This window comes from Rousettus aegyptiacus, unplaced genomic scaffold (assembly GCF_014176215.1).
Source record: "Rousettus aegyptiacus isolate mRouAeg1 unplaced genomic scaffold, mRouAeg1.p scaffold_m13_p_2, whole genome shotgun sequence".
Taxonomy (NCBI): domain Eukaryota; kingdom Metazoa; phylum Chordata; class Mammalia; order Chiroptera; family Pteropodidae; genus Rousettus; species Rousettus aegyptiacus.
This window is the reverse complement of record NW_023416295.1, coordinates 7,764,213-7,788,215: the sequence shown is the minus strand read 5'-3', so window position 1 is coordinate 7,788,215 and position 24,003 is coordinate 7,764,213. Positions and strand designations below refer to the sequence as shown.

Genomic DNA, 24,003 nt, shown 5'->3' with positions numbered 1-24,003 from the left:
ATATATATTATGTACATGAAATGTATATTATATGTATATGTAAATATCCATCTATATGTATATATGTACATGTATGAATAAAAGAAATAAAGTGGTGAAATTCATGTCCATTGTCCTTTACTTTCCAAGACAGGTAAGACTTTATTTTCCAAATTATATTCTGAGAATAAAGCCACAGAGAGGTATTGTCTATTGGCAGAGTGCAGTAAAAACATGGATAAGTTAATTCGGGTCATGAGAAGGGGAGTTCTGGTAATGTACTTGGTTTTAGACTCCCAGAATTTTTGATCTGAAAAACATTCGCGGGATTTTTTTTAGCGACAGAGGTCCTGAATTCAGGTGCTAGTAGAAGTCGACAGGTAACAAGGATGAGGCCAGGTAAGCAAGCAGAAGTGACAGACAGCGAAAACTGGAGTCGCACCAGCTGATTCCATCCCATAGATGGGCTCTGTTTTGCTTACACAATATTGAAAGAAAACTTTATTATTGGCCAACATTTAGAGATCAGAATCAATGCAGAAAACTAGATTTCTGACTTTCTTTGAAAAATTAGAAGATCTTCACTCCAGGGCCCATCTTCCTACTTGGAATCGAGGTTAGTTGAAACACCTGCTCTTTCTAGCCTGGGGAAGAAGGCAGGGAAGGAGGTAACCTGGGTGTCAAGGATGGATTCATTAGGCAGTAGGACTGGGGTGCTTTACTTTCTTATTGTTCTTAAATTATGTTATGAAACTGAATTACATTTGATTTAAAAAAAAAAGAAAAGAAAAGAAGCTATAAATAGATGTAATATATCCCAGTCAGGAAGGTGGCTGCCTTCCCGAAAGCAGTGCTGGATTCTATTTGGTGGTGGAAGCGCCGGCCATAAAAGAATTGATCTTGACTGTGACTTACAGGCAGTGATCCTGAGCTCGTTTTGACTGTCTCGTGAATGTCTCATTTTCAGTCTTCCTCTTGGTGCATGTGGCCTCTGATGAGAGCGACAGGAGGACGGGGACTATGTGGGGAAAGTGGGGACTATGTTTTCGTTCCAGGTCTACACAAGGGCGAAGTGCAGCTGAGGCTGACACAGGAACAGGCGATACCTCGGGAGCGGCTGGAGGGGAGGGTTCGAGAGACGTTAGAGCAGCAGCTGCAACTCGGTGTGATTTTGCCCTTTACCCACGCCCCTCCGTCAAGGGGCACTGGCAATGTCTGGAGACGTTTTTGGTTGTTACAATTAGAGCGTGGGTATTACTGCAATCTAGTGGGAAGAGGCCAGGGATGCTGCTAAATACCCTACAATGCATGGGGCAGCCCCGTCCAACAAAGTATCATCAAGCCTAATAGGACAATAGTGTCAAAGTTTGAGAGACTCTCCTTTTGAAGATTCACCCCTGGTGCCTTGTAAAAGAGCCTGAACCACTGCTGACTTAGGCTGCTTGTGTAATAATTATATTAAACCAAATCTTAGACGCAACTTAGCAAGGGGCGAACTTTCCTTTACCCTGTTCAGCCATTTCAGATATTTCTGGCAAGCACATCAAAAGCCTCCAGATAATCCCATCAAATTCCACCATTACAGAGGCTATGGGCCAGCCGATGTGATGGCTACTTCTGGAATAGCTCTCTCTGGTCTTAAAAAGAGTGTAATAGCCAAGCATGGAAGGGTAGAAAGTCTGCTTTGAGCACTTCCTCATTTTCTAATAAACCTCGACAACGAGCTTGACTCATTGCTACAAAAGAGAAATAATACTCGAGAGGCTCTGAACTAAAAAACTGACATCCCACGGCGGCCATTAGCCACGTCCACTTTTTAATTTTTGCTTATTATTATTTATTTACTTTTTTAAAAATATAACTTGAGACTCTAAGTTGTAAAAAATCATAATGCTATTGACTTCTAACTAGTTTCTCGAGGGTTTTGGAAGAACCAATTAAGAAAGGCATGTTAATCTAAACAAATAATTCCACTAAAAAAGGAATCAAAATTATATAGTCAAAATCCTTGAAGCTTAAAGGTATTTTAATGAGAAACATTACTCGTTATTGTTGGTTTTTCTTGACAGGCTTTCCGTTCAGAGAAAAATTGCTATAATAGCAGGAATTGTATGAGATTTGAAACTCAAAGCTATTCTGAGCTATTTTAATAATGCATCCTTCTGTCAAAATAAATTTAAAAGAAAAACAGTTGAGAAACAGTATGAACACCAGGTTTAAGAGTGTACTCAGATCTATTCATCTGACTGTATTTTTAGTGGCGAAAACTCTCAAGATACATAAAATACTTCATTATGTATTAAAACTCAGGCTTCTATGCTTAAATAATAATCTTTTTCTTTGGGGGGAAGGAGTTGGGACATGGAGGTCACTGTACGAGCCCTTATCAGAAACCCCAGGACTAACTATCAAGACTCCTTCTCTCTGCACACTCTTCCTGGTTCTACTGACCTTCTCTATTTACTCCCTGAGGATCACCTGAAGACCCTCAGATCTCTTCTCTCACCCTGGTCTTATCAACAACTCCAGTTTGTACACCCCACTGCCAACTTGACATTTCACCTTCAGCCCTTCCTCCCTCCTTCTGTCTTCCCCATCACAGTAAAAAAAACTTCCGTCCACCTGGGAGCTTAAGCCAAAGTCATAGGAGTTATTCTTCGTTTCTCTCTTTCCTCCATTCGATCCATTAATATGTCCTGTTTAATATATATCTTATGTACAATTTTGTAGCCTATTTTCATATATGACTATATTGTGAGACTTTATTTCCATGTACTCGAAATTTTGCAAACCTTGTTGGTAAAGGATGCGTAAATCTTTATGGTATAAATGCCCAGCATTTATTTAGCCATTCTTGTGCCGTGAGACATGCAATATTTTTCTATCGTTTGCTGTTACTTTTATTGAATACTTACATAGCACTTATAAGGTACAGTCACTGTTCTAATACTTTAGAAATATTAATGCATTTAATCCTTACAATCCATGCTGTAAATACTATTATCATCTCCATTTTGCGAAAGGGGAACCTGAGGGACAGAGAGACTAAATAATTTGCTCAGGATTTCAGAGTGAAGAAGAGGAAAGAGTTGAAATTTCAACCACAGCAGCCTGATTGCAGAATCCATGTTCTAAACCTGCCTGTTTGTTGCCTTAGGTACCCGGCTCTGCACAGGAACCAGATTTTACGCTAGTCTGCATGTACCTCTGGCCATTTCTTTAGAATATGCTTCCAGAAGTGGATACACAGCCAGGACCATTTAAAATGTTTTAGCCAGTACATGTTACAAAATTTTCCTCCGGAAAGGTTATACTAATTGTATCACTTTACATTCCCAATGGCAGTGGCTGAGTGTCCTCCTGCGTTTACATCAACAATGAATAAAACGATTTTTAAAAATCTCGAGCAGTTTATTAGAAACAAACTATTTAATAGCAATAGTTGCATCTTTTTGATTATCGGAGAGGTTGATTTTTTTCCGTGAATATATCAACAATTGCATTTTTTATATTGGCTTTGTCAGCTTTGCTATTGGAATTTTCATTTCTTTTCATATTGAACTGTGGCAGCTCTTTCTGTATTGAGATTGACACCCTGAGTTTGTTAGATATATTGCCTATACATGCATTTTTAACACAGTCGTTATCTGGTTTTTCATTTTGTTTCTGTTGTTTATTCAAGTGTAAACATTATAAAACTGGTTTCTGCAGTTGCATCATACTTAAATAGCCATATAAATAATTACCTATATTTTCCTCTTAATGCTTCATATTATGAGAATTATTAGAATTATTAGAATTTTTATTTCAGTTATATAATGCTTAGAGATACACTGTAATTTCTTGAATCATTAAAAAAGAGTCAATGGCCTTAATTTTTATTATGTCGCATTTTATCTACAGCATATGGGATTGAATATGGACTCAATTTTCAATCTAAATGAACTCATAAAAATTTTCTCTTTAACCGTTTCAGGATCTGAGACATTAACAAATATACGGACTAGGTTGAAGGCCTGTTGTTTTTTGGCCACACACTCTAGGTTTAGCCCTCAAGTTATTTATCAAAAAGCTCGTTCTAGTTTTATTCGTCACTTTTCTAGGTTTCTGTGTCTTACATGTGGCTTTCATTGAGGAAGAGCCACTGACGTGCTTTGGTGAGTGACTCGTTTCTCCACCATCCCTCAATACCATGCTTCTCAGTAGAGTGTTCTTTCTATTTTATTGGCTTCTAGAAGTTTGGAAAGGTTGAGCGGAACTTTGATTGAGAGTCTGAGTTTTGTCCAGGATTCTTGGATTTCTCAAGGTGCCTCAGGAGCTGCTGCCTGGGGCAAGGTGAGTCCACTCAGACCAGGCTGTGGGCGCCCTGCTGTCCTGCATACCCAGAGAGTCCTTGCCTTATCTATTTCATGTAAGGCCAGGTTAGGAAGCCAGCTTCCTAAATAGTTCCGTTCCAGACTGGTCTAAGGGGCGGGATACTAAAACCCCTAGAAATATACAAGATAGAAGAAATGGAACTTACAAGAATTTCTCTCTGGAACAAATTCGGATGGAGCTGGCAGAAATACGCTGGCGGCTCCCTCTCACCTCCTCCTCACTTAAACTGTGTGCTGAGGAGAGAGTGGGCTTAAATACAGGACTCTTTGTGTTGCTCAGTCTGACTGACTTCTGCCAACAGGTTCTGAGTTTTTATTTTTATGCAGGCAGTATTTAGCTTCTTCTTGAAATTGTCGAATACATATTTAAAAAATATCATTATGCAAGGCGTACTGAGTTAGTAGCCTGGACAAGAGTTTCTGCAGCTCTGGGTTCAATCCTGGCTTTAAATATTCTTGTTCCACATTGAAGCATGTAGAGATGAAGGAGCATTATGTCTGCAGCTCATTCTCAAAAGTTTTAGAAAAAATCCGCAGATTCGTAAACAAATGCAAAGAAATGGATAGAGTAAATATAATAAAATGTAAGAATTCAGGAAATCTGGTAATCTTTTGCTTTCTTCTTGCAATTTTTCTACAAGTCTAAAATTGAAAAATTAAAAACTAGGTTCCAAACTTGATTTTTGAAGGAAAAATAAAATCATATAGTTTGCTGGAAGAATGCTATTTAGAAAAACATACACATCATTTTCGCATTTGGTACCTTTTGAAAATGTTGGTTGGGTGACTTTCAGGGGCCTTCTGAGTCAGATACCCTGGCTCTCAGCTCCTGTTTGGGCATGCCCGTCATGTTTCTGACAGCCTCAAACTGCTCTTCACTAAGCCCTCTCATTTCAGGTGTGAAATGAATGCAGTTCCCTATCAAAATGACTAAAACTCATTGTTTGATGCTTGAGAACAGACAGCCACACTGACTCATGCGCACAACACCCTGAAGGGTTTCCAAGTCTGAAATAGTCCTTCTGTAACTTTTCTAAGTGGACATTGGAACACTGAGGTATTCTCTTTTGAGCAACAGCAAATCCAGAAATTTGGTGTTTAGTGTAATGGATACCAAGCCAATCAAAATTAGATATGAAAAAGTTGGCTACTAATTTTGTTCAGGAAGAAACGAGTTAAAGTAGCAATGATTCACATAGAATAGAGTCCCCTAGAGTGATGAACAGAATACAGTGCAATAAAATTGGGACAACTTTGCTACACGTTCCTCAGAATCTGTTGTGATTATTTATAAACAGATTTGGGATGATGTTATTAAGCTAATTTAAAAAAAATTAAACTTTAATGACGATATTATTTTATAATACAGGGTTTTTAAAAAAAAATTCTTTAAGTTACACTTTCATTTTCCATGCTGTTGTACAGAATTTCTTTCGAAAAAGAATAAAATACTTTTTCCTTGACCATTTTTGCTACTACCATAGGGCTGTTTTGATCAAGAGCTCCCTGTCCTGGTCAGTCATCTCTCTAGTTTACCTCTATTTCTCCTCTAGATAATAACTGCCCCTCAGCAATGTCCAACTCTGGACTCTGTCTTCTCCCCATTCTAGAAATCTGTGCCAAGTCAGAAAGAGAGAAAGGACTTGTAAATTAAGAAACAGTGACTATAGGATACTTTTTGAGAGACTAGGACTAGTTGTTCCTAGAGATCTTGAAATCTAGGTTTAGAATCATGGGCTATTTTAAATGCGTGTTTCAATTATTGCAAGCTATTGTGAGAAAACAAATCTTTCGGCATGCCTTTTATTTGTGTTTAGATTTTCCCCTATTTTGGAAAGAACAGAAAGAGCCATAAAGACAGGATGAATCAGCTCAAGCTCACTGTCATCATTGGACACTAAAAAGAAACAAAGGAAGTCAGAGAGTTTTAAGGCCAAATTTGAGTCCACTGGGATTGGTGGGAGATAGAAGAATTCTATTACACCTAGGAAGAGCCAGTGGCAATCTTAAATTTGGCAATAAATTTGGCATTTATTATAGCAGAACTGTAATCCAGATTCCAAAAATATAACATTTGGAGAAGTCCTCTTTGCCCTTCACTACAAAATTTTTAGTGCCTCAACTTAATACAGGAGCCGTTTGGATGACAACTTCGACCCAAGTGTAGCTGCTGATAGCTTTTACTTTCTATTTCTCTCTTTTCACAAGTTTTAACAGTATAATTAGAGACCAGTATCAGCAAACGCCTAAACTATTCCAACTCATCTCAGAATTGAATTTGCAAACAGCTCTCGCTATTAAATTACTTGCCACCTAATCCTTTTTGTTTTCCCTAAAGATTTTTATCCGCCAACTAGTTTTCTGGACAAGGGATCAAAAGTCCTAAAAGTAGCAGAATCAAAATCATTTGCTTAAACAAAGAAATTTAATTAAGTCTGTCGAATGGACTCTGCTTTCCTTGGGCTATGAGACTCTTCAGTGTGAAACGTTTTTCCCCTGTCTGTCTGCCAGTTCTTCTGGTTCTGCTCATTATATATAAAAAGCTTCTTCATCCCATTTTCAGTTTTTTTTTTTTTTTAACAGAAATGCTGGCATGCAACTTACCTCCAGGAATAGCTCAAAACTAATGCTCTCAGTTTAGTCATGAGAATTACATTTCTCTCCTCTTCGAAAATATTATTTGGAAACTCTGTAACCATGACCCCATAAGAGCTAGGTGATTTCGATTCAAATGAAACACACGGCTTTGTAGAATATGTAGGAAGAAGCAATTTCACATCAGCCATATGTACATTCTAAGTCATAAGAATTATATTTATCTGTAAGAACATCTCTTCCCTTAAAAAGGAAGGTTTTGTATGTAAAGCTTAACTCCAGTTTATTAAAATGCATGCCTGTGTATGTCTTAGGTTGAAAACATTTCCAATGACCATAACTTACAAAAATGGTAGAGAAATTCTACACGGTTTTCATGATAGGAAATACCTATAAGCAGAAGTTATAAAATATATCGAAAAGAATCCTAGAGAGCCCTTGCGTGGTTTTTTTAATATCTTACAATTCTGTTTCTGAATCTTTTTCTCAGTCAGTTTTGAAAACATAAGCCTGGTTTTTCCTTTTTTAGAGAATTGAGTAGATTAATTAACCTGTCGAAATGAGCAAAATTGGAGTAGAAACATAAGCACTGCATGTTATTTTGTTAACATTCTTTATAAACCAGTTATGTATTATTTTCAGAAGGAGACTTCCCCGACCTTGGACTTAACCAGTCAGGAAACTGCTGTCCATGGCACTACGGCGCCGGCAGATTCCCTGCTTTCGCAGACGACACCCCGAGTTGGGTTTACTTACAGAAGCGCAAATTGTGTTTTCAGATTTGTCCTCCACAAAACCGATCTGGCAGGGTGTCCTCTGATTCTGCAACCAGTAGTCTGTGGACTCGAGCAGGCTATTGCTGCGAAGAACCTGAGGGAATGGAGAAAAGCTTCTCAGTGCTGTATTCCTCTGGGTTCTCGGTTTATACAAGGGGCTCTTTTCTGAAGAAACGAGGTGTTTTCTAGTCCTCAGAGCTCCCGGATACTAAAACACAAACTTGCAGGCTAATAGCACCTCTAGACTGTGAAATATTCAACCAGGAATAGACGTTAGAGGAACACATCCATGTTAATATCGATGTTTCAGATCCAACATCTGGGAACTTCAATGCACGGGCTACTTTTGCATAATTTGCTGCTAAATGCTGTTTTAGGGAGAATAGTTCAATTGGCCATGGACATCGAATTTCATTTTAGTGTTTGTTAGTTCTCTTTCACACTCTATAAATATTACCCATTGTACCAAAAATGTAATTTTTTCTTTTGGTGCAATCCTGTCACTGAAATGATAGTTATTCAGTTCTTCAGCTTTGCTAACACAACTGTGAAATAGGGTACAATTCTTCTAGAATAGCTATGGTACTATGTTAAGTCTCAAAATTATTAGGAATAAGTAAAGCGCATTACAACAATTTTTTTTTTAATGTAGAAATAGTACGATAAAGCAAAGCGAACGTGAATATATATGATTTAAGAAAACCAAACATTATTTACAAATGACTTGTTTCTGGGCTTGAATTAAAGTGAGAAAGAAAAAAATCATATTTCTTAGGTAAAACTTTTTAAAGACAGAATCTCATAAATAACCAAATGATTCAACTTATACTGTTTCTTAACACTACCCAAATATTTTATAAAATTTTTCCCATCTTATATAAGATTTTCAATGTTATATAGAGTACCCTTTACTCTAGCAGGGTGCATGTGTGCTAATATTTGGCTAACGCCTTCACTGAAGCAATATACCAGATTTAATCATTTTGGTTAACACCAAAAAAATAGAATGACACTTCAGTTATATTCATTTGTACAACAAAGGCTTGTCTTTTTATTCTGTAAAGATAAAAATACATTAATTTTTGTCTCTGAAGACTGAGTTAACCGAATTTATTTCTGACACATTTTTCTATAATATTTTGTTTTAGCCGAGTGATATTATTACTTTTAATCTTTTCCCACTCAATGTTTAGTATTTCCCAGAGATAAAAAAATTTTTTTTCATCATTCTTTTCTAGAAGAGTACAAAGACACACTCAGTAGATGAGTAGGCAGTTGGGTGATGAAATTGGGTTATTGTTGCAGACTAAAGTTGGCGACAGAGTTCTTAGTTTTCTTACAGATTTTACCCAACTATGGGTCTTAAAATGTGGGCTGGAACCCCTAAGAGTTACTGAGCTCTTTCAAACAATTTTTATAATAATAGTAAGACATTTGCCCTTTTCATTTTCGTGGTCTCATGAGCTCTCAGTGGAGTTAGTACAACAGAATGAACGCAGCAGTAAACAAGAGAGTCCAGCTGTCACCTGTAAGTTAGACATTTAGGAGATTTGCTAAACATGTAAGTCATTCTTCTCACCAAATGTGGTTTGTTTTAGAAAACATAGGTATTTTACATAAAAATATGTATGCTAACATGTAATGTGTTTATTTCTTTACAACAATTTTAAAAATAATAAACTATCATCATTTAAAATTTTCATTGCTAGTTAACAATTAAATAAGTGAATAAGGAAACATAAATAATTTCTTAGCTTTTATTTATAATACATAATACAGAAATATCAATAAACATGCCCCCTACAAACAAAAGCTTTGTGAGGTCTCTGATAGAGTGCAAAGGAATTTTGATCTCAAGAAAATTGGGAACCATTGACTTAGATTAACTTTATTTAAAGTAGAAATAAGCTCTCAGTCCACCTCCCCACCACCACTCACTTTTATTTCCAGTGTAGAATAGAGTTTAAGAGCACGGGCATTAGTGGCCTAACTGGGTGGAGAACCTAACTTGGTCATCAGTAGCAAGATGAACTTGGGCAGCTGCAGTAAATCTTGGGTTTCAGTTCCCACACCTGGGAATGGAGATAATAATATACTCTTGCTGAGATCGTTGGGCTACTCAGTGAGATGATAAGTCATACAGACGGCTTTCAATTCAGTTTCGTCGTTATGATTTGAAACGAACTACAAAAGAAAATAGAAGACTCGATGCCTTCGCCTGAAATGAGTGGATTGAAAGCATTTCAGATGTGTGAAGACAAATTTTCTTTAGCAAATATTCTCATCTAAGGTGTAATTTTCTTTCTGCATTTGGTAGTATTAACAGTCACGGTTATTAATAGCATATTTAGAATGGGCTGGGAAATGTGCTAAAATGTTCATATACTTTTTTTTTTAACTTTTTGATGTAATCCTTATTGCAATGCTATAGGGTAGGAATTATTTTCATGATAAGGCTCTTCCCAGAAATTGTCATTTTGAAGGCGAATACCTTGAGGCTCAGAGAGATTTCAGTTTCTGCCCAAGTTACTCACAGCCTGAATTTGAGTTTGGTTTTGAAGACACCAAGGCCTGTGAGTGAAATCATTGAACAATGTTGCCTTTCATAACCTGTACAAATGGGTCTAATTTGGGATGTGTTTCTGAAAAGTTACGTGCATCCAATACTTGTAAATATAACTGCATTTTCTTATCGACTTCCATTTTAAAGTTAGTTTTCATTAATGAGATGCTGAGGTGATATTTTCTGTGATGTAAATTGTAATAATTAAATTAATCCATTTGGCAAGTATTATCAGTATTTTAATTTCTCAAAGGAAGGCATGCTTTGATATCTACTTCACTAACATTAAACCGAACCTCTGTCATTATGCCTCTGTTCTTCGTCTTTCTCTTGAGCTTCAGAATTTGGAACAACCATCAACAAAGCAAAGCCTTCACTCGCTGCATCATAAGAACATTAGAGATTTAAAATGAAGACATTAAGCGAACATATCAGTTAATAATACTTTACCATGCAGTTTGATAAATCCTCACTAGAATCACTTCTTAGCTCGGTCCTGAAAAATTAAGCCCCGGAACTCTTCTGTATTCTAAATTCAAGGCCTCATAGTATCACGGCTGCAACAAAATATGTCAACAGAGGAAAGCAACTGTCGCTTACACAAGTATATGAATTATTCTTGTCGTAGATCAGCCTCAGGAGGGGCGCAGAGTTCAGACACAACGCGTCTGGGTTTTCCAGCAAAGTGGTGGGCTGGGTTGGGTTGGCATTTTCTCCTTATGAAACGCAGAGAGGCAAAGATGGAGGTGCCAAAAAGCACCAGGCTGACACTCCACACTGCGAAAATCTCAAAGCTGTGAAAGAGGCTGTCTCGTGATGTGACTGAGAGAATTGCTGACTGGCTACCTGTTGGATTTATCCTGCGTTTGATTTCTCTAACACAAGAAAACAAGCACAGAAAGAGTAGCCTGTCAAGCCTTCCACTTTAAGGGTACTTCTTTGTATCCATTCTTAAAATAAATAATAACTAAATACATACAGAAACCTAGTTCTGCCTTAACCTAGGAGGGAGGAAAAGGCAACAGCTTTATGGACCTGCTTAGTTAGTGGAAAATGCTAGAAAGATTTCCTACTTGGCAGGTCCATATTGCTGGGTGCTGAGTGTCTTCTCTAAGATGCCTCTTTGCTTTAATGGAAGCAGGCACGGCAGAATAAGAAAGTGGGATTTAAAACAAAACCTAAATTTTTCCATGCTCAAGAAATGTTTTGAAGAGAGCTTTTTCGTTCAGTGAATGTATTCATTCACCATGTAATCTTAAAATGTAAATTTTATTCATCATAATTTAAAATATAGTGTATTTGATTATATTAATAAGTAATATAAGGCTAGTTTTTTTCCACATATTTTATTACTATTTAGAGATTATATAATTATTTAATGCTTATATTCTTTAATTATTGACCGAGTAATTTATTGAGAACACTTTGCGCTAATGCCCTAATTTACAGCATCTGAATTAAACCTCTGACTTATGAGGTAGAATTTAAGGGCTAATATATGTGATGTGCTTAAAAACAGCACTTGGCACATAGCAAGGGCTCAATGAACATTAGCTGTCATAGAAATGGTAATTTTCTGTGCCAGGCTAAGAGGGGTCAACAATTTGTCTAGTTGGTAAAGAACTAGGATTTGATCTGGCTTCTTTGGCCTCAAAGTCACTAGTGGGCAGTGCTCCAGTGCAAGCTGATAAAAGTACATATTTCTCATTCTTAGTTTCTACCAAAACCCATTCTATGCGTTCATCCCTCTCTCCCTCACGACTCTGGTCTCTGTGGTCGGGAGGTTTGAGTTCCAGCCCCTGTATCTGTGTGGTCAAGTTGCCCACTAGCTCCTAGCCTCAGTTTGCCCTTTGTAAGCAACTAAATCAAGTCATCTGTAGGTCCCTGGAACACTGAACATCCAGTCCTTCTTCCCCGCCCTCCTCTGCTCATTCCTCCTTCCTCTTCCTTTCCCAAATACATTAAGAGGCAAGTAATCAAAGAGAATAAAAATGCAGGCTTCAATAAACCACTTAGTGTCATATGTTAAGCAATTTTAACTTGTGAAAAGCTTTTGGTTTAATGGGTTCGACAAACCATTAGAAAAAGAGGAATGCTTGAAGGAAGAATTTAACGATTTTGAAGCTTTCTGAATATAATCTTCCTGCTGAGACAGTCACTTTCTGAGGGAGGAAAAGAATAAAACTCACCAGGCTCTCAATGGCTCATTTATTTATCTGCTATTTTTAGCTGTAGGTTCACTTATTTCAGATGAAGAGCTAATAATGAACGCGCTGTGCTTTCACAAGTTTGAAATAATAATGGCACATTTTCTCTTAAAATTTCATGAGTGTCCTAAATGATAAAGGAAAATTATTTTACTCTATTTTACAATTATTTTCCCTTTTTATACAGAAGATTAAATTGTAAGAATTTAATACTGATATGGAAATGGGAGGGCAAAACAAATTCTTAGTTTCCAGAACACAGCCCTAAGCATTGCTGAGCAATGCCTTAAAATTAAACAAACAAACAAACAAAACCAAGTAATTTAGATTGGAGAGGACAGGAGCTGATGGTTAGTCACAAAGATTTGGAGGCAGAACTAAAATTCTATCCCATCTGGGGCAGGTCATTTAACTTCTGTAGGACTTAGTTTTTGTATCTATTGTAGGAGGACAATTAAAGCCACTCTAGAAAGTTGTTTCAAGGCTCAAATAGCAAAATGTTTGTAAAGGACTAACCTCTTATTAGGCAATTGATATGCGATAGCCATTATTATGAGAAGGCAGTAAAATTCATTTTCTTAATCTTGGCATAACCATTGACAATTTCTCTTTATTTGTTGTTTGTAATGTGCAATTCTTCTTTTTCTCCTCTTGCTTCTCTAATCTCCTTAAGTCAATATTCTGTCAACGAGGGTTTATTGAGCTCTTTGACATTTGACACTGAGAATATTAAGATGAACAAAAAATAACCACTGTCCTTTCGGAAAGTAATATCTACTCAGGGAGAACTAGCTCTCATAGGACTGTATTGATAAAGAAAGCAGGTACTTTAATGGACGTCAACCTAGGTCAGGTATCACCAGTGGGGAGTGGTCAGTTCCACCTGTGGGAGGGGGGCAAGAATCTGTGCACTTGACCGGAATGTTGAAAGCAGCATCTGAGTTGTCTGGGGAAGCTGGGGAGGGTGGGGAGGACATGTCCCTCTCTCTAACCAGCTTTTCCTCCTTTGACGCCCTACATGGGAGGATCCCCTGTAGTCTAGACCTCAGCGTGTTATTTTTTCCAGCCTTTCCACTCTCCTCAGTCATCTTCCTCAAGCTCTCTCTTACTTTCAGAACATGAGTCAGTGGTCTACAGCTGCCATTCACTTTGACCTTTCTCTAGAATGTGGCTTTTCGCATTTCTTGCTGTCAGTTTTTTTCTCTTGGGTCTCTTGCTGTCACCTTGGACTCTGTGTCTAAACTCAGACCCCGTCCTTCCCCAATTCCAGTCCCCGAAAGACACCTGACTCCCCGAAAGACACCTGGCTTCCTGATTTGCAGTTAATGGCAGAACAAGTCCAGTTGCTAGCGTGCCATCTGGAATATCTCTCTGTCTATTTCTAGTCTTATATTCTGCTCTCCACAGTTGAAGTTTTTTCTTTAATTCACCTAACAATTGAGTGCATACTATAGACCAGTCTCCAGATAATACAATAGTGAATAATGCGGAACTGAGCTCCGTGTCCATGGAACTTAGAATCTGGCACAGGAGCCAAACAGTAAACAAAAAAGAAGCATTGAAACACATTTAATTACAAATTCTGGTTGATAAAATGAAGAAATTCAACATGGTGCAAAGATAGAGAATAAAAGGGATGAGGATGATCCTGGGAAGGGTGGTTAGGGAAGGGTGGATGCCCACAGGAACCCAACACTTCGTATTGTAATTGTCTCTCTCTTCTATTACCCCTCACCCCCAGATCCACCTGGCTCACTAAAACCAGAGTAAGGGATAACGACTGAAGTTTCAAAGATAAACCTGGTATGGAATTCCAATTTTCCCATTAATTAATTAACTGTGCAGCCTCAGGCTGATCACTTAACCTTTTTGAGACTCAATTTTCCCATTGACAAAATGAGGGTGGCATGACCCCTCACGATAAGGGAATTTTAGGGGACATTAGAAGTAATAAGTGCACAAGGGATCTGATTATTTGAGGTGCTAACAAATAGTCGTTACTGATATTATGTAATTCTCTCCTGAGACCTTAACCTCAGTTGATTAATTGACCCAATAAACATGAGTGTTTTACTTTCCGGTCCAATCAGACGCCATGCTAGGCCCTGGGAAAGAAGGAAGAGAGACACTAACTGCTGTCCCTGAGCCCGCAATTTTACGGGATTATTGCCAAACGGTGGCCTAGCATTCAAGATGCATCCTAACTCAGCTCTCACCAGTTAATCATTTCCCGAGTATTTATGAAGCTCCAATGTTTAGGATCTTATGCTATGGCCCAATCTAGGTGTTTTCCAAACTTTGTCTCCAGTGATTTCCTTGCACATACCCTGTGCTGTCGACTATCAGTTCACCAAAGATCTCACCTCATAGTCTTTATGAAGCATGTGGTTTTACTCTTTTCTTTCCACCTTCCCTCTCGAACTTTTGTCAACTTTCTTGCTCAACCACCAAGACCTAATGGAAACCAAGCCCTCTCCCCATACCAAATTCTTCTCTACCTGTGAAATCTTTATAATGAAAGCAATATTTCTACCTCAGAATTTCGGGACATGCATGCTCATCTTTTCCTTCCCACTGGTTAATAGGAGTATTATATAAATATATGAGTATCTTATTCAATTTATTGCCCCTGGTGCTGTTCTAGACTCCAGGAAGCCCAGTTGCATTTTTCTTATGCAAGAAGACAAACATGAATCTGTCAATGAGATTTTCACGGTAAGAGGTAAACTTGGCAAAAAGATGATTAGAATGAAGGCGGGAGAAAAGGAAAGAGCTGCTTATCAGAGACCATCACCTACTTGCTCTGCAGTATATCAATGGTGTCTCTATTGCAGGTAACGTTTTCTTCAAAGAGACATCACGTTCTTATAGAATTCACCTTTTTGGAGGGGTAAAGTTCTCTATGAGTTGTGTAAATGTCATCCCAAGCAAGATGTAGAACAACTGTTCAGCTCCATCACACCCCAAATGCCTCCCAAATCCCATCCCTTGGCAGCCAACGATTTGATTTCTATCCCCAAAATGTTGCCTTTTCTATAATGTCAGGTATGTGGAATCATATAGCATATAGTCCCTTATGACCTGTGTCTTTTACTTATCCTAATGTGTTTGAGATTCCTTTGCATTGTTGTGTGTATTAGCAGTTTGCTTTCTTTTATTGCTGGGTAGTATTCCATTGTGTGGACGTACACAGGGTTTTAAAGGTATTCACTTATCAGCTTGTTTTTGGCAAATATGAAGAAAGCTGTTATAAACATATGACTACAGGGTTTTGTCTGAATTTAAGCTTCGGTTTTGTTTAGGTGACTGCCCAGAAATGAGATTACTATGTAGTCTGGTAGCTTTATAAGAAACAGATGAACCACCGGTGAGGTATGACGTCTAAGATGCTCCACAGCCTTCTCGGTGCCCGACATTGTCGGATTTTGTTTTCAGATTAATTTTAGTCCTTCTGCCAGGTGCATAGTGGTATTTCATTGTGGTTTTATTTTCCTTTTAATTTTCTATGGTTCATTTTTTTTCCTTTTTCGAGATTCTTTTAAAATTAAAATTTTAATTTGGATTCTATATGGGTACAAATCACATTTATAAAATCATTGATCAGATTTTATATTTCATCTAACTTTGGAATGCCACTTCTAAGAGGAGGATACTGCCATCCATATTAAGTTTTAATTCACCCATTCACTCATTCATTCACTCATTCACTCATTCAACAGCTACTTGTTCATGAACACCCACTGTTCTTACTTGGATGTGGCTTATTTAACTGGTAATCAGTGGTGAACACAACAAACAATATACAAACACAGTTTTGTTCTCGTTTTGTTGCGGGAGGATAGATCATAATCAAATTATTTTTAAACAAGAGAGAGAGAAAGAGAGAGAGAGAGAGAGAAAGCGGAGTTGGGGCAAAGAGAAAGAAAGAATGAAAACTACTATGAAGATAAATAAAGCCAGAGAAAGGGATAAAGGGTCGACATTTTGGAAAGGACTTTCTGGCAGGCCTCTCTGAGGGTGACACTGAGCAGAGATCTGAATGAAGGGAGGTCCAACCACATGCTTACCTGAGGGAAGAGCATCTCGGGCAGAAATCATCAGCAAAAACAGGGGCTCAAAGCAGGAGCGTGCCTGCTGCATTGAAGACCAGCAGAGAGACCGTAATGGCTGCCCCAGAGTGGGTGGTGGGGACAGTGGTGAGGGTGACGTTTCCAGTGGGGGGACAGAACTTTGATCTTTCACGGAAAAGGTATCATTGTTGCGATGGGCCAGATATTCTCGGATATCCTGAGGCACTTTTAGATTATACAAAATTCTTTTATGACAATTTTGGAATGTTTAGTCTCTGGCTTAAATAATGTGTAATTGCTAACTTAAATTTTGTAATAACTTAAAACCTAACACACACACACACACACACACACACACACATACACACACACCTGACAAGAAGTCAGGAGATTTTTCCACAATTTTACACAATTATTTCATGTCGATTTAATCTGTAACTTAACAAACTTTCTGAGAATTCTATAATCTTTTCTTTTCCACTCTGAGATATAACATCTTTCCAATATTTCAAAGAAAAACTAATGCTTATTGAAAGCACACTGAACTCCTGAGAAGAGAAAATGATACAAACTGTAAATAAAACCATTGTGTGGAAGAAAATAACTGTCATCAAAAACTCCGTGGTTTAGTCTCCGTTTCTCAGAAGGTGTGATTAAATGTTAACAGTTTCCTTTTATGAATGATGCCACTGGCTGAATAAACTGCGTTCTTCCATATTTAGCTTCCTTTGACCAAGGAAGAAACTCTTTTCAAAGTATTTATCATCATGTCTGATAATTCATAGCACATATGATTATCTGTTTGGATGTAAACTATTCTTGCATTACACTATTGACACCACTACCATTTGAAAATCTTGTAATCGATTATTAGAAAAGAATTGAAAAATGATGGAGTTCTTCTAAGGCCTTAGAATAAAACAGTTGTCCATTGGGAAGAAGGAAGAAAGCCCAGAGAGCTCCAGTCACAAGCATAGTCAGAAGGAAGTGGTCAGCAGAGAACCTTTTGTTCTCTGTCCTCACCGTGGAGAAGAGTGGGAGGGAAAACCCCCAGGTAAGAGAGAGGGTGACATTGTCATACCCCATTATAAACATGCCAACAGTGGACCTCCAGGTAAACTGTATCATTATGACAGGAGAGTCCTTGTCTATGGAATACTTTTAGTCATATGGACCTCGTCTAACTAAGCTTGCCTCTGGTAAATAAACATGGGAAATAATGACTTATGAATATCTCTGACAAATGGACATTACTATCCGAGAATTAAGAAGATTTTTCATGAACAAAAAGGCTCTCCTCTTTGAAATGAACGTCCCCCTGTGCATGTAATTTAGAGACTTCGTGTGTTAACTGGGGTCAGAGTGCATCCAACGTGTCAAGAAATAAACTAGGCAGCATTAGTGACAGTTTCAGATAGCTTTTCATGTGCCACACAATTATTTGTAGCATGAAAACAATGTTGTATTTCAGTGCAGTCACAAGAATGCAGAAGACCATTCAGAAGTATCAGACGATACTTGTTTATTTCTGCCATATCACACAGATGCCAGCTGGCTGAACAATGCTCTGAAAATTGATCAGAGCTTTTTCCACATGAGAGTAATAACAGTTTAAGACTCAACCATAAAATGCTAGAGTTACAAACACAACTATACTCAGGAAATGCAAATATAGCACAATTTATGAATGGTCAGCGATAGTTTAACCAGAATCCAATTAGACATATAAAGAGCGGAGAGCCAGTTAATTACTATTTAATTGCTATTTAGAATCAGTATAATGCTGTAATGTTGATATGATCAGCGAGAGGAATGTGACTTTTAATGTTAAGAGAAGCAAAATATAGGAAAAAAACACGTGTAAGAAAATATACGATATCCACCAAGGCCTACCGTCGATTTGGGATGATTTCGTGTAGGTATGCAAAGTTTAAGTTGTGCAGAATTTGCCACTGGACAAAGGGACAAAGATTTAATGGCCATGTATCACTTGAGTACTGGTGCGTGCCTTTGGCCTTTTGCAATGATGAGAAAATGGCAATTCTCACTTCTCAGACTCTTGTCTTCTTTGAAAGAAGCTACTGGAAACAACCGCCTTTTAAGACCTAGGCAGATGGACACATAATTTGCTAAAGGACACTCCTGCCCGCTCCTTGGAGGCTCCCCATTCTAGGGCGAATGAGCCCTCACGGGAGAAAAGCCTCGTGAATATGGACACACAAATGAAGAGGTTCATCTTCAGGGATTCAAAGCCAAAGGGCCCCTTTAGAGGAGAGTTCAAGTTTATCCGGGCCATATCCTTTCTTCCTGCCCTGATGCCGGCAGAACTGAAAACTGAGCACTTTAATTGGAAGGGCAAGCCTGGCGGGATACAGGAAACGAGGGTGCAGTTAGGACAAGTGAGGAGCACAGTGTCTCCTCCAGACTCCCAAACTGAGATGCTTTCTTAGATCGGGGAGGGGAGGGCGCTGAAAAAAAGCAGAGAAATCTTTAAGGCTGGCGATAGGAAGCAGATATGGCAAGTCTTTCTTTAAACGCCCAGAGAAAAGAAGAATTTTGAACGCCGGATTTGATATTTCAAAAATTTTAGATCCCTTTCATTTCTGCCTGGAGATATTTAGTGCATAATATAAAATTCTGAGTTAATTAAAAGAGTTTGGGGGAGACAATCACTTGCTTGATTCCAATGGTGCAATATCACCCTGGATTCCACAAAATGTTCTAAGCTATTTTGGGTTTTCAGAGTCCTACTTTTTAGTTGAGAAAAAAAAAAAAAGAAAAAAAAGAAAAAAAAAGGCACTGCAGGCAAGAGCCTTCCAGGAGTTCTTCACACATAGCGAGAAGGATGCTCAAGGAACTGAACTGCAGAGGACAGAATAAGAACCTCAGACATTGTACGGCGGTCGTTGGTGGCAGAGAGAGATGGAGCGGCATCCTGGAAAGGAGTCTTTAAATACACCGACTTTTGGAATAAGAAACCGAATTGTAGTCAAACTGCAAAATAAGCCATAACTGATCGTTTTAAATACAAGTTCACACGTAGGATGAATGAATTGATGTCTTCCAAAGAGTGGACTCTCCGTGGAGCTCCTGTGGCCCCACCTCGCTGCCTCCATCTGGACCAGGCTGCTTCGCAGGCAGGAGAAGACGTTCAGCATTTCAACCTGTCCTTGCTGAAGGCAGAGGAAATCGAGCCCCACCAGAGGCCTCGTTGTCTGTGTTCTGGCCTCAGGATGACCGTGGTCTCCTAGATGTCAGTGTGGTTCAAGGCATACAGGAGTGTCCTTAAGCGGTCAGTGAAATTTCCTCCAAGGGAATTTTGTGGCTGGCTCTTAGATGCAGCTGTGCTGACTCTGAATCCATGGACTTCTTGGCCCTCTTTCCAGTGACCTCAGTGGTACCGCTCACGAATGGCTTCACTTAAATAGTCAGAGTCCATGGTTCCGCTTAACTCTCACAGCCATGGAGTCCTGCTGACCTTGACTTCCACGTGCCTCTCAGCAGAGTTTGTTTTTCCCTTCTTCCATCGTCTTACACAGCTCTCACCTCTCCTCTCCCCGCTTCCCCGTCTCTACCAACTATGCCTCTCTACCTGTCCCTGAATCCAGTCTCCCTTTGCTCTAAGGAATTCTCTTTAGATCAACTGCATTAGCTTTCATCAAATGCTGCTTTCAGGAAGACAATTCTCTATTTCTTTTCTCGAAAAAATCTCCCTGTTTCTTCAATGCTTCTGACTACTCCTGCAGAGTAGCAATAAGACGGGACCCTCAGCCATTCGACAAAATTCGGATAGGCCATTCTCTGGTATAAGAATCTGTGTCTGAAAAGCAATGTCAGGCCACTTAATCAGATGAGAGTGTTTACAGAGGTGGGTGGTTTATATCTCAGAAGAAAGAGCCTACTGTCTTCATTCTATGAAAAGGCGAATATACTCAATTATGTCGATTTTGTTTTAAGTTTTATTTATCGATTTTTTAAAAATTCCTTTATTTAAGAAAATAGCTTCTAAAAATACAGACTATTATAGCTATTTTTCATTATGTGCTTCCTGAAAGTTGAGGCTTTTGGCCAAGAGCCATACAATTCTAATAAAAATGTCTTTACAGAAATGGATCAGATTGTGAAATAGCCTCCCAATTTGTAGGCCCATGCCTGCAACCTAATTAAATTGCTTTTGTTAATTACATGTCATGAAAAAGATATGAATTTAGATGACAGCATATTTTACAGAATAAGATGAAGCATCGAGGGACATCCATTCTGTCATTCTTCAGATATATCTGTGCCACCGTCGACAGTATTTAAGTCAGTTTAAAGGAGGGCCATCGTGGCAAAGAATGCTCTTAAAGCTTCAAAGAGCCGATCAGATGTCATATTAAGATCAAACTCTGCCTCTGAAAGCCTGATGTGTTTTCAGTCTGCGGCCTTTGATAAGTTCAGGTTTAAGGTGGATTTCAATAACATGACCAAAAAAAGAGAGTATATTTGGGGTGTTGATTTTTCTCCAAGAATTCTTTCCTCACACAAATCCTATTCAGAGTCTTGGTTCCATTATATCTCAAATAGCAAATCTTCAGACCACAAAGTAAAGCATGGATTAAAAATGTCCGGCTATTGTGGAGATATCACATTGACTAAAATGCTTGCAAAGCAGAGGAAAATCTAACAGAGAGTCAACAATAAGTACACATTGAGCGCTTTGTTTGGATGGGTTTTAAAATTCTATCTAAATAAAGTACCCTGTGTCAAGATTCTTTATTTGGAATCAACTAAAGTTTCTGAGCATCAATTATGTGTGCCAAGGGCTTATCAAAACTTTTTGTAGTAAACATCGCACCAACCCTAAGACATCTGAGTCAGAGAAATGGCATCACTGGCTAAGATCACATGGTAAAGAGAAACCAAAAACCTAACCCAGTCAGGCTTTTGGATCCCAAGTCCGGGTTTGATATATGACATCCCACTGCCTCCCTGGGGAAAGTAGAGTTTGGTTTATTTTAAAGAGAATTTAAAGACCTTTCACTTAGAGTTCGATAGCTACAAAAGATAACATATATATACACAATCGGTTAGTTCACTTAATGGAATCCCTGTGATTCAACTTAATAATGGTGGCTATATTTATTTATAAGAAGTACCTGCCTTAAGAAAAGTGGGGAACTCAAGGATGGATGTCTGTGTGAGATGCAATTCGAGGAATACCACGGAAGGCTCTAGTATCCACTCTCCACCAGCACCTCTTTCTTTTCCAGTTTTCCTGTAATATTTTGAAATTCCATCATTTTAAATGCATGATTTTGGAGAATCATGTTGCAGACACAAAAATGTCTCCTGGGTTTGGTGCTCATTGAATTAGAGTGGCACAGAGGTTGCTTACATTCCAACTTGGATGGGCTGATAGTGTCTGCTTGGGGCTTCATGGTGAGTAGATATCTAAAGTCATGTTCAGGTTCAACAGACTTAATCATCAATGTCAGTTAAGGAAGGGGTAACAGTACTAGTTCTTCAGCAGTACTAGTTAAATAAAAACATATATATTTGTCACAACTTCAGTAAGCTATGTAATAACTAAAGCCTCAGTGTGACTTTATCTGAGAACTTTCCTAATACTTAAAAAAAAGGAGAGAAGAGAGTGAAAGGATAATTCCAAAGCAGGAGCTGGGATAACCATATAACTTATTGAGTATATCAGAGCACTCTTGAGAGCAAATGGGAGGCTATTAACAAAAGGTCATGACAATATATGTAAACTGTGACTGGGTGGTGTGGTCATCTTAGCTTTTAAGGAAAGGCAGTCTCACTGACAAAAATATATATTAAGGAGCTCCTCCTTCAATTAAGCCCACCAAAGTCTTTTTCCTGATGCTAAGGCTTTTTCACAGCTATGAATTTCAGTGACCGTATTTCCCCAAGAGCAAAGAAAAACTGAAGCAATTGCATCTGGGTAAAATTCCTGAAAACCTCAGTGATTCACTATGGAGCACATGAAAAAAATTCAGTCAATTTGCAAGTTTTCAGAGGCTGATTCTCCAACTAATGCATTTTATTCTGGACCCGTTTTATTTTTTTCCATGAGTTAATTTAGCAATATGTCAGATCTGATAAGAAGGTTTAATGGTGAATAAGATGAACTTATTACAAGAAATGAGTTTGGGGAATTGTCAATAGATTTCAATTACCCACGTTACTCTTATTGAAAGTTGATTGACTATGAAGAGAGGTGACTCATCTGAACAGTCTTGCTATTTCTAAGATATAGCTGTCCTTCTTCCCTTTGCCTCTTTTTTACAGAATATGCATTATATGCACACTTATAAACATATAGATTCTCATTTCCTCAGTCTCATCATCTGTGATTAACAAGATTTAAAAAATTTGATCAATGACCATTTAGATCAGCTTGGAGAAATTAAATAAAGCCATTAAATCATTCCATAGTCAATGCCTTTTTATTGAGGGCTGACGTTCTAGATACAAAAAAAAAAAAATGCTGGTGAGCTACTCTTTCGAAGGAAAGAAGACCTATTAGAACCCACACATGAATGATGAATGGCATGTATGGTTACCAAACCTTCTTTAAATGAAATCATCATGTAAGCTTAAGAGAATATTTGAAATGAAAGAAATGCACTATGAAATGAGAAAAACATTGCTCGTACACGAAGGAGTTGACTTCTCTTGCATTACTTTGTAGCAGCCCTTCCTAAACTTGGTTGGATAGTCTCTTCGTTCATTCAGATCTTAATCATACTCCAAAGTCCAAATTAGGATCTTTGCTGAAACTTCCCTGCTGAAATTTATTGTCTATTGAGGATCCAGAGTCTGACTTTGTTCTTAGCTTCTAATGTCTATTATACTAGTTCTTCGCCTAATTTACACTATATTGACTTATTACTCTATAGTTATCTTACATAAGTCTGTTTTGACTTTCAAATTATTGTTTGAATTTTCACATGAGAAACCAGTATTATCTCCTAAACTACACTGTACATGTTTTAAGAGTGGGAGCCATTTTTGACCTATCCTTATATCTCTCTCCAAGATCTTACAGAATATTGACTGTAATCAGGTTGAACCTTAGGAAATTCTCAAACATTTTATCAGTTTTAATCTGTAAAAGAGATAATTTCATATAGTCGAACTGACTAATAGTTGTTATAGAAATAATTGTGGAAAAAGAAAGGCTGTTTGATTGGTACAGTAACCAGTAAATAGATATATATATGCATATAAAATTTACATTTTGTAAATAATCTTTATATATATATATATAATATGTTTAGTAACACAATTTGTCTTAATTTACATCTTTAAGTATTTTTTTATAATTTAACTTTTAAAAAATAATAAATTAAGTAATCCATCGTGGTTTCCTCAAACTTTGGGTGAGAAAAAACACATTCTCCTCTGGAATTCATCCTCAAATAGTGACAAAAG

At 37.9% G+C, this 24,003-nt stretch overlaps 1 protein-coding gene across 11 annotated transcripts in view; it reads right to left on the bottom strand.

Annotated features, from left to right (window-relative positions):
• The window catches only part of LOC107515045 (SPHK1 interactor, AKAP domain containing), a 123,889-nt gene that overhangs the window by 65,338 nt on the left and 34,548 nt on the right, over positions 1-24,003 (bottom strand). For all 11 annotated transcript variants that reach the window (XM_016153393.2, XM_016153405.2, XM_016153402.2 and 8 more), the window contains exon 3: positions 7,707-7,820. In XM_016153393.2, coding sequence (XP_016008879.2) covers positions 7,707-7,820 — 114 coding nt within the window. The remainder of the gene's footprint in view (positions 1-7,706; positions 7,821-24,003) is intronic.